The sequence below is a fragment of the Manis javanica genome, chromosome 8 (genome assembly GCF_040802235.1).
Source record: "Manis javanica isolate MJ-LG chromosome 8, MJ_LKY, whole genome shotgun sequence".
Taxonomy (NCBI): Eukaryota; Metazoa; Chordata; class Mammalia; order Pholidota; family Manidae; genus Manis; species Manis javanica.
In genome coordinates, this window is record NC_133163.1 from 97739680 (window position 1) to 97751421 (window position 11742).

General features: G+C 41.5%; 1 protein-coding gene across 9 annotated transcripts in view; it reads left to right on the top strand.

The window, feature by feature from the left end:
- SEMA6D (semaphorin 6D) overlaps positions 1-9804 on the top strand; it is a 624450-nt gene extending 614646 nt beyond the window's left edge. For 6 of the 9 annotated variants that reach the window (XM_073211759.1, XM_073211760.1, XM_037022159.2 and 3 more), the window contains 8 exons: positions 293-448; positions 529-702; positions 1524-1664; positions 1760-1837; positions 2241-2302; positions 2659-2715; positions 4191-4358; positions 6088-9804. In XM_073211759.1, the coding sequence (XP_073067860.1) occupies positions 293-448; positions 529-702; positions 1524-1664; positions 1760-1837; positions 2241-2302; positions 2659-2715; positions 4191-4358; positions 6088-7376 (2125 nt within the window). In that variant the 3' untranslated portion in view covers positions 7377-9804. The remainder of the gene's footprint in view (positions 1-292; positions 449-528; positions 703-1523; positions 1665-1759; positions 1838-2240; positions 2303-2658; positions 2716-4190; positions 4359-6087) is intronic. The other 3 variants (XM_017668826.3, XM_017668827.3, XM_017668828.3) reach the window with 3 other exon arrangements.
- Positions 9805-11742: the final 1938 nt, after the last annotated feature.

Sequence of the window (11742 nt, forward strand, 5' to 3'; positions counted from 1 at the left end):
TGAACAGGTTCTTGTCTTTCACAAAGCCCTCTGGTCCCTGGAAGCATCCATCCTCAGTGAGCAGCTGGGCTGACTTCCCGTGGCAGAAAAGGGCCCCCGTGCAGCACCACAGACAGAAAGTCAGTAAATAAAACCCAGTGAGCGTGAGTGTGCGGAACCTGCTGGAGTCGGGCATAGCATGGCTACCCTGGCTTTGTTCACTGCCCTTTCTCTTCTGACCTCTTCTTTCAGAGTGGACACTTATTCCTTAGATACAATTTGTAAGGGGGGTAAAACCCTGTTTTCCTTTCAGGCCTGGCTGTTGTGCAAAGCATGGCCTTGCCGAAGCTTATAAAACCTCTATTGATTTCCCGGATGAAACCTTGTCGTTCATCAAATCCCATCCTCTGATGGACTCTGCCGTCCCACCCATCGCTGACGAGCCCTGGTTCACGAAGACTCGGATCAGGTAAGACTGCAGGAGACCGCGGCCCTCTGCCGCCCTCTTCCAGCTGGCCTCCCACTGACTTGGCCCACCTCCTCCGGCAGGTACAGACTGACGGCCGTCGCTGTTGACCACACTGCTGGGCCCTACCAGAACTACACAGTCATCTTCGTTGGCTCTGAAGCTGGTGTGGTACTTAAAGTTTTGGCGAAGACCACTCCTTTCTCTTTGAATGACAGCATATTACTGGAAGAGATTGAAGCATACAACCATGCAAAGTAGGTATATTTTACAAGAACACTCTTCAGCACTGCCCCAAAATTTCTGGCATGTATTTTTTCATCTAGTCATTTATTTTTGGGCCTCTAAAGTAGTGGTGGTCTGGCATATTAGTGTTTTGGGGCTTTTTTCCTCGCCGAAATAAATCCTGGGTTTGTTGTCTCTTTCTGCACCCACTGGGGCTGGGAGAGGGGTCCATTGATGAGTTTACAAATAATGAAGCTCTTATGTTTTACCTGTGGAAAATAAAAGTATTTTAGTAGCAGCCTCTTACCTTGCAGATATATTTCAGGATGCTATAATGCAACAGACATTTGGGTGCAAGCTCATGCACACACACACACACACACATAAACACAATACAATTCTTCTAACCACTGAGATAAAAGATTATTTGGGCCATTAAAACAAACAAGAAATAGGTGAGAAAAATGGAGCAATAAAGACTAAGGAGAAATTCAGAAACACCTAAGCACAGGAAGATTTAAATGCATTAAAGCATCATCCTTTTTCTTCCTTATACTCTAACATGGTCTTCATAGATACTAATTTCCTTCAGTCATCAGAATAGAAAAGCAGTCTTGAAAAAACCCTTTGTCCAGCCTGAAATTTAACCAACCATGCAGAGCAGAAGAGCAGTGGGGATTGAGTCACATAATTATTACTTCCCAAACTGTGTGTTCACCTGGTTTGTGATCAAGAATATTCCTTAAGACCTCCCAGCTCTCAGCAATTGCCGCCAAACCCAGTTTGCCTTGTTTAGTTCATGTAGCTTTTGACTTACTAAACATGCAGCTTCAAAATGTATCCCACAATATAGGTGTAATGCTGAGAATGAGGAGGACAGAAAGGTCATCTCATTACAGTTGGATAAAGATCATCACGCTTTGTATGTGGCATTCTCTAGCTGCATTATTCGCATCCCCCTCAGTCGCTGTGAGCATTATGGATCATGTAAAAAGTAAGCTGATGTTTCTTTACTTACCCTGGGTCTTGAAGCATCATGACTTCTGATGATGAGAAAATTCAAGCTGTGTTCTGTTTGATTTTATACAGATCTTGTATTGCCTCTCGGGACCCGTACTGTGGCTGGTTGAGCCAGGGGGCCTGTGGTAGAGTGACCCCAGGAATGCTGTAAGTACGCTTTGTCACATTAGCCAAGATCCTCTCCAAATCTTCTGTCTTCTCCAGGGTCTCCGAGGCTAGAAAATTTAGAAAACTTACAATGATGCAATTTTTTTTTTTTTGGTATGAGATAATTAAAAAAAGGAAAATCTGGAACTGTGAGAAGGAAGGGATATTGTAGATATAAGGGAAATAATTGTAGAGAAAAGACAATTCTCTTTTGCTCTGTTAATCATTCTAGTTAACAGATGTTTAACATAAAAACTCACTTTAGCAAGCTCTGTTGAAAACGTCCATTTCTTCTCTCTGCCCATCCTCACTAATCAATCTGTGTCTTGATTCTGCTCTGAGTGTCACTCATGTTCCCATGAAGGCTGTTAACCAAAGGCTTCTTTGCTTTCTGTAACCACAGCACTGGAGGGTACGAACAAGACACGGAATACGGAGACACAGCCCACCTAGGGGACTGCCATGGTAAGACCGAATCTTCCCTTCCCTCCTGGTACTTCTTTTTGACCACCTTTGCACGTGAACATTATTTACAACCAGCCTTTTAATGATTCAGGACACATACCACCTAGCATTTAACTTAAACTTCGCAAAAGCTGAGCTGTTTGGTCATGGGGATACGTTAGAGAAGAATCTTACTTTTTTTTCCCCTTCATCATTTACAACTTTGTAGGAAATCTAGAGAAAGGTAGTCTAGCCAAGTAGGTCAACCTTTTGATTTATAGGCTTTTCTTTGGACTTTTTTAGTTAATTGGAATTCATAAATTTTTGCTTTCTTTTGGTTACTTTTTACTGATTACTTGTTCCTTTAATTCTTTTAGAAATTTTGCCTACTTCAACTACACCAGATTACAAAATATTTGGCGGTCCAACATCTGGTTAGTTTTTTTTAATTTTTTTGAATTAACAACCTTTTCTTTCCTTCAGTTCAGCATTTTCAGCCCCTTCTCCCCTCCTTTTGCGCAGTTTGGCAGCCCTTCATGTTTCTGCTTTGACTCATAATCCCACTGATGGTACCAAAAGAATTTTTCTTACTCAGCACTTCACCCCTGTGGAGCATGTTAACAGTTCATCCTTGACCAAGGCACATCCCTTAAGAAAAATCAAATGGATTAACATAGACTGCATTCCAGCTGCACGCACATCCCGAGCTTTCTTCTCTCTCATCCCTGTGCATCGTGAATGTTCCCTCTGGCCATCTATATATGATGGATGGCAGACTTTCATTATTTCCCTCTTCTCTCCTCACCTTTCCTAAGACCTAATAAACAAATACACATTTCCCCAAAATGTGTATTTATCAATTTCAGAGATTTATTTTGAGTGGTTTGCAGTAATCCCAGGAATCTTTGAGTGTTGTGGTCTCAGTGGTGTGAAAAAGTCTCCTGTTGAATGAAGCTGGTTTCTGTGTATTAAGGTGCCCGATGGGCTCTCCATGGCCCTCTGTCTGTATCTGTTTCGGGGTCTCCACCTGTGACCATTGCACTGGTCTGAATCGGGGTCCCCAGAGTTTTAACCTAAAATCATATGCTTACATTTTGACGGCAAATCTCCTTGGCAAAAATGAGTAATCAACGTGCTAAGAGGTGTCACACCCAGTCCTGTGGCTGCTTCTCAAACTCACCAGCAGTTTCATTCCTCAGAGGGGAGAAAAGGATGGCAGATCATAGTGTGTCAGAACATCCTCATTCAGCTTGTAAATGCCATTTCTTTGCATGAGTTGCTGCTGACTCTTTGGAAGAAGCTCCCTGGGCACTTTGGAAGGCGCGGGCCAGTTCACCCCTGCTGCTGTGCTCTACCAGGGATGGGGAGCCTCAGTGCGGTGAATTATCTGCAGATGGATGGAGGTTCACGGTTGAGCAGGGCTACCTGCTTTATCAAGTCCAAAATCAAGAGTTTGCACAGGCCTTAACTAGGTGATTTTTTATGTAGTTATACCATAGGCTCCCCAGTGAAGGATATATAGTTTCTAACTGTCCATGAACATACTTTAAAAAACATACACAAAATGAAATGAAATGATGTTGTCTCCCAGAAAGATGAGGAAATAGCAATTTTCTCTGAGATTTGTATTACCTTTTCCATGAGTGTCATTAGTCACGAGAGGGGCTTCAGTAGGAGGGTTTTGAGTGCCCTTAATTCTGAAATCTGCTTATCATGTCTTTGTTAATTTAGTTTTTATTTTCCCTTGCAAGAAAGGGATTTGGTACAATCTCCTTGGGTGTGGTTTTTTTTTTTTGATATCACAGGACAGGTTTTCTTATAAAATTTACTTAAACTTAAAAATGCATCAGACCAGTCAGAAAATCTACTGATGCTCCCCACATTAATAAAAATCTGTTTGCCACCACAGACATGGAGGTATCTTCATCTTCTGTTACCACAATGGCAAGTATCCCAGAAATTACACCTAAAGTGATTGATCCCTGGAGACCTAAACTGACGAGCTCCCGGAAATTTGTAGTTCAAGATGACCCAAACACTTCTGATTTTACTGATCCTTTATCGGGTACCCCAAAGGGTAAGGCCTCACCAGGGCACTCATCTCTCACTGAGTGGAAACCTGATTCCTGATATCTCCGAGCAGCATATGGACTTGAGGTTTTCCAGAGGTGAACAGAGGAGCTGCTGCTGCGGCTGCCACCTCCTCCACCAGCTGCAGTCACTTTTCTGTGGTTCTGCCAAAGCACATTCCTTAACAGAGGAGAGGTGGAAAGCTGTTAAAGGAACACTTAGTGAACCAGCCACTCAGACAATCTAATCTGTGTTGGTTTCTGCCTGAAGAGGCTGAGAGTCTGCTCAATATCAGAGGCTTTCGAGGGTCACCCCACCCACATAAAAAAGCAACTCATTAATTGCAAAATATCCTGGTATCAGATATTTTGTCTAGGAGTCTTTCCCAGTCTTTCGTTTAGCTTCAATTCCATATGCAGTGTGGAGAGGCTATGGAAGGTGCTCAGAGGCTTGAATGCCACAAGCAATAAAACTTGACAGAGTGCTTGTCTGTGACTATCATTTTGAGCCCATAGAAGCAGTTACAAAACAACTGCCTGTTGAGCTTATCAGATACTTTACTCTGGAAAAAAAAAAATCAATTCTTCAGTGTTTACTAAACTATGGTATCAGGTTTCCAATCAGTTTTCATGGCAGTGCATTGTCATTTATGATTTACATCTGTTGATTTTGGTTTTATATGTTTTCATTGTAAACAATTTTATAATCATTCCTTCTGCTTTGTTTCCTTTAGTAATGCCATTTCCTTCCAGTTTTCTTTCTTTGTCTTTCTCAGTTCCACTGTATTCCATAACTCCAAACACTGATTAAAAACAACTAATGTTCAAAGGCCTTAGCACTAACCTAAAGCAACAGAATCTTCAGAATCATTCTGACTTACCTTATTCTGGGATAGCTGTGTTTCTAGCATGTAACAGGCTTGGATACCTCTTAAACTAACATTCCTTTGACTCAGTTAGATGTCTGTGGTTGCATTAAAAATCCCAATAATAGTAGACTAATTTGCTCTTCTTCTAGTCTAATTTAATTTCTTAAATAGCTCAAGATAATTGGTTAATATTACTAAACTAGTACATAGTGTATTTCCTTAGACTGCGGGATTTCTTTCATAGCAGGCAATTCAAGAGTGCTTCACCCCAAGATGGAATGAAAAAAAAATCGAAGCAAACATGGAAGTCTGTATTTGTAGCTAACAATGACCAAGCAGATGCTTTTCAGTCTGTGAACAAATTATGTGTTTTTATTCTAATTAAGATAGCATAATTGTATTAACATAATTATTTTAGCATAATATATATTTATGCCAATTCACATATTTCCCTGATTCCAGCAGGGATCTTTTAATCCTGATTTTATGAATTGGAAGAAAATCATGAGGCAGAACATATCATGATGTTAAAAATTGAGAAAAGATAACACTTTTTAACTCTGATCTTTGGTAAAAACTCATAAAATTTCAAATGTCATGTAAAAACTATTTAAGTTTGGGGTAAAAAAGAAAAAAGGTAAATACAGATCAGTGAGAGATTAGTCATCCTGGCATTTGCAGCTGTCATATGTCTCTGGGGATCCTATTGTGATTACAAAATATATATTTGGAACTTTAGAGTCTACCTGACCCTCCAAGCTAAGCATATGGACATGTGAAGGTAGTGTTGGCTCAGTGGAAGCCACCTGCTGGCTAATAGTGTTTCCAAGAAGCCCTCACTCAGACTCTTCCTGTGTGTCTGTTGCAGGTGTACGATGGGAAGTCCAGTCTGGGGAGTCCAACCAAATGGTCCACATGAATGTCCTCATCACCTGTGTCTTTGCTGCTTTTGTTTTGGGTGCATTCATTGCAGGTGTGGCGGTATACTGCTACCGTGACATGTTTGTTCGGAAAAACAGAAAGATCCATAAAGATGCAGAATCTGCCCAGTCTTGCACAGACTCCAGTGGAAGTTTTGCAAAACTGAACGGTCTCTTTGACAGCCCAGTCAAGGAATATCAACAGAATATCGATTCTCCCAAATTGTATAGTAATCTGCTGACCAGTCGGAAAGAGCTGCCACCCAACGGAGATACCAAATCCATGGTAATGGACCATCGAGGACAACCTCCTGAGCTGGCAGCCCTCCCCACACCTGAGTCTACACCTGTGCTTCACCAGAAGACCCTGCAGGCCATGAAGAGCCACTCAGACAAGGCCCATGGCCATGGGGCTTCAAGGAAAGAAACCCCCCAGTTTTTTCCTTCCAGCCCTCCACCCCACTCCCCACTAAGTCATGGGCATATCCCCAGCGCCATTGTTCTTCCTAATGCTACCCATGACTACAACACATCTTTCTCAAACTCCAATGCTCACAAAGCTGAAAAGAAGCTTCAAAACATTGACCACCCTCTCACAAAATCATCCAGTAAAAGAGATCACCGGCGCTCTGTGGACTCCAGAAACACCCTCAATGATCTTCTCAAGCATCTAAATGACCCAAATAGTAACCCCAAAGCCATCATGGGAGACATCCAGATGGCCCACCAGACCCTCATGCTGGATCCTGTGGGACCTATGTCTGAGGTCCCACCCAAGGTCCCTAACCGGGAGGCCTCACTGTACTCTCCTCCTTCGACTCTCCCGAGAAATAGCCCAACCAAGCGAGTGGACGTCCCCACCACTCCTGGCGTCCCAATGACGTCTCTGGAAAGACAACGGGGTTATCACAAAAATTCCTCCCAGAGGCACTCTATATCTGCTATGCCTAAAAACTTAAACTCTCCAAATGGGGTTTTGTTATCTAGACAGCCCAGTATGAACCGTGGAGGGTACATGCCCACCCCCACAGGGGCCAAGGTGGACTATATTCAGGGAACACCAGCGAGTGTTCACCTGCAGCCTTCCCTCTCCAGACAGAGCAGCTACACCAGTAATGGCACCCTTCCTAGGACGGGACTAAAGAGGACACCGTCCCTAAAACCTGATGTGCCGCCAAAGCCTTCCTTTGTCCCTCAAACCACGTCTGTCAGACCACTGAACAAATACACGTACTAGGCCTCACATGTGCTCTTTCCTGTGTGGCTCTATCCTGTCCATATTGTTGAGAGGATGATGTTGTAAGGGTATCTTAAGACGAGACTCGCTTGTATTCTAAGAGAACCAAGTGGCCAAAGAAACTCCTTCTAACTTTGGCAACAACAGAGTTTGCCACGTGTAGCGAAGGCAGCAAGGCTTCTGTGTACTCGCCTCGAAACAAAGGAAGGGGCTGGGCATTCGGTTTCTTTTGTTAGAAGCTAAAGAGATGTGTGGCTCTGAGGGGCTGCCTCAGCAGTGCGAAGAGCTGATCCCGTACTCAGAAGCATCTGTTAGCAAATACTTGAAAATGGGTTCAATTTAGACTACCATTACGTGTGGTCTTCCCATTCAATGTGAACATTTTAATATGTATGCATTCACCTTGCCTCTTGCACAAATGTTGAAAAACAATGGTAATGTCTCAAAGAAATGAACTTACAGGTTACCAAACAGTTTGCTAAAAATTCAGTCTTTGACCCAAACTGTAGCATTTTTTTCATGTGTGGCATTTTTTTCAGGCCACCAATGAACTGTGTTGCGTGTGTGTGCATGTGTGTGTGTGTGTGTGTGTGTGTGCGTGTGCTGTACCTAGTAGGATTTGTTTAGGTGCCCATTGCATCTTTTTGTGCTCTGGGGTTGTTTACGTTGAGCATGACTGAACAAGAGACAATAACGTCTTTCCATAGCAGTCCATTGGGTTCAGCTTTGAGAAAGAAAAAAAGTCAAGTCTGATTTGACCATCAAAATGAATAACTTGACTTATGTGGTACCCAATGCCAGAATGTAAGAGTTCTAAATAATTTTGTGCTGCTATTCATTAAAACTTCTATTCAACCTTGCCAGCTTAAGGAGATAGAGATTTTAAGAGGTATCCTTGATCTATCCACCAGTATTCAGTAGTAAAATTTACCTTCCACTGTGAGTCCAAGCCTGGATCACTCTATTTAACCTTAGACACACTAACAAGATTTTATTTTGATTGTGTTTAGCTTCTCCCATTAAGTAAGATTTATCTTCCTTTAACTCCTCCTACCCCAAGATTAAAATAGAAAAAACAAGAACAGAACAAAAAAGAAGACAAAAGTAGGAAATGTGAAAGGAATTGTAATTGGCTCAGCAAAAACAGTCTATGAAAACTGAACAGTGGTGCAATCATGTTGTCTACATTGTGTTATATGAAAGTTTTTCTTAAGTCATGCAGGTAATGACAATATACTGTAAATATTATATATGAGTTTACCTGAATCTGTGCATTTTGTGCCTTATTCATGAGAATGATAGAAGTATTAAAACATGTCAAGTGTCTTCAGTACAGCACATCATTTACTGAGTGCCAGTTGTAAATGTTTTTCAGCCAGCACCTGAAAAGACTTTAAAAACCATAAAAACAACCTAGAACAATTAATTGTAAAGCAAACCACCCTGATAGCAGCGTTACATCTTTTGTCATGAAAACATTCCACTCCTGCTTCCCTAAGGATGAAACAGTGAAAATATGAAGTCAGATGAGGTTACCCAGGTAACATGATACCTGCAGAAACCATATAGAGTCATTTACTCATAGTTTTTCAGAAGCCACTTAGTTAATTATGTGCAACCCTGATGACTGTTTCAATTAATGTGCTGGATACCACACCACGGTTTATTGAACCTAATCTAGAAAGTATCACAGGCAGAGGAACGCTCCTGACTTAGTCAAATAAGTTCACCTGATTTCTTGTGATAACACGGATGATATATATCACTTGGGGGAGGATGGGTTGCAGAAGAACAGAGCATTTTCATACAGAATGTAGAATACTGATACAGTTACTCTTTTCCTTTGAGAATATTGTTTTATAAAGAATGTGATTCCCTGAGATCTCTGGAAGCTCAAAAGCTAGAACTTCTGTTCTTGAAACACTTCAGCTTCGCAACTAAAATATTACAGATTAATAATAAATTAAACCAACCAACAATAAACACTACTCAAACACTACTCAGTCCACCGCCGACAAATGTGTTTGAATTCACCTTACCAATATTAACCCCCAGCGTGTGGAAAATGGAACAGTAACTCTTATGTGAACCCGGATAACATTTTGTAACATTGTGCTGCCTTGTAGTTTGTAATGTGAGTTCTATCAGTATTTATGTTGAAATTTCTAACATTAAAGATCTAGTCTCTATCCTGTTAATTTAATTTTTAAATGCTTTATCCATTTGTGCAAAGGTAAACACAGATTGTATCTTTTTTAATGGTACGGCATAAAAAGTAACCCTAAAGTGAAGTGGCTCTATACTGTTTTATAGAGTACTTTAACATGTATAGAGATATCTTGTAAACTTGTATTGTGGATGTGTAAATAATATGTACTTTGGGTTTTTAACACCGCATGTAAAGTCAAAATAAAAATACAAATCATTATATCCTGCCTCTTGACATCGAAGAGGTTTAGTATTATGTTTGTAAAAATATTTTTAAGGCAATCAATGCCAGGAAAAGTTTCTCTTAAAATGTACCAAAATATTCTTATCTGGAGTATTTGCCACCTGGTCATGCTTATACCACCCTTCTCTTCTGGGAAGGCTGATATTGATGAGCAGAGCTGAAAAACTGAGAAATGATTCAGAAAACTGTGAACTGTGCCACATCAACAGTCAAATCCTCAGGCAGACATAACCAGGGGTCACCTTGTCCACATATCTAGTTCAACAGATGTTTTTAAAATTCATGGTTTGTATTCCACCATGAAAATTTTAATGTCATTTTAGCCAAATTTATAGCAGGAAAAAAAGTTCCCTGTGAACATTTCTTGCTATTTGGTATATGGCATTTTTCAATTCCATGGTTTAAACTGAATAGAATGTACTAAGAGATATCTTCCCCAAGTATTGGAATGGAAGGTAAAATCATAATTCCATTTGGTTCTTCCGTTGGCATGGAGGGCTTTGGCGGCTGCTATCATTGCTCCTGTGGATGGTGAGGGTGTCATGAAAATCCTGGGAGAGGCAACAGGAGTGCTTGCAGCAATCCCTGCACTCTGGGTTCTCACTGCTGCTCCCGCCAAAGCCCACCTGCACCTCCTCTATGGCCACGTTCTCATCCAAGAGCCCCTGCAGCATCTCTGCAGAAGCCTGAGTGGCCATTTTCCCATTTTAGACCTTGGTTTCTTTCACGATCTCATCTAACTAGGGATGTTGCATTTCAAATATTAGTTCCACAGTATCAGGGGGCCTTTTTCATTCCTAGGATGGCATGCTCTCGTCTAGAGATAGGAGGAAGAGTGTGCACGAGTGCTTTCCTGAGGGAAAAAGATTGGTAGAAGGCCTCTTTGCCCCTTTTTACAGCAACCACTGCTACAGCTGTGTAGGGAGCAAGGCACTGCCTCCTGTCATGGAGCCTGACTTCGGCTTTCTAAACCTTCCCTCACCATTTCAGGAAAGCTGTGTCAGCCTGTACCCACCTGCAGTGCTGCAGGAGAGGGCACAGGTGACTCCCATCTCCCTGACTCACTGAAGTTGATTTGTAACTCTTAGGTCATGACAGATGAAGGAAGGAAGAGACAAGGGAAATGTATCTTCAATCTTGTTTCTTCTTGGGCTTCTTAAGCATTGTATTCTCTTTCATTTACATTGCCTATTTCTATTAAATTGGTATTTACTATACCTTATGGTCATTATACCAGTTTTCCTGTGCTCAGTGATTTTCTTTTCCTTCTAAAAAGTACATCTTTCTCTTCTCTCTTTACAGTAGACCTTAGCCTTTTTTGATTGTTGACATCTTTGATAAGTTAATGAATTATACAGACTGAGAACTGAATTTCATTTTCCTTTCTAGGGGATTTACAGACCTCTAAAACCACGCCTATGAGTCCTCAAGAAAAATGCCCAGATGCCATTTGAGGGAAATAGGGTTGGGAAACTTGGAGTGTCTCATAAGGAAGACATTGTAAAGGCAAAAAGCAAATGAATTACCCAGGATAGGCCACCAATACTCTGGTTTCAGCAATCCCATTGATTGGTGTTTGAGTCTGAGAAATGGCAATTTTAAAGCCAGGTGGAACACCTGTGATGTGGTACAGGCTAAAAAGCAAGGACCTCCTGTGAAAGGTTGTGGGCTTTGTATGGCATAGATACTAGCCAGATACGAGGAGGACTTGCCTTTCTGCAACCTAAGAAGCCGACTTTCTTCCCTCTTCTCCCAACTCACATCCTTCATTCTCCCTGTCAGAGAAGGGCAGAGAACAGGTCTCCAAAACAGTCCTAGGTCCAGGTCTGGGAGCTGGGTTGTAATCCCAACTGCCACTCAGGTAACTTTGTAACACTATACCTCAACTTCATTTTTCTCATTTTTGGAAAGAGA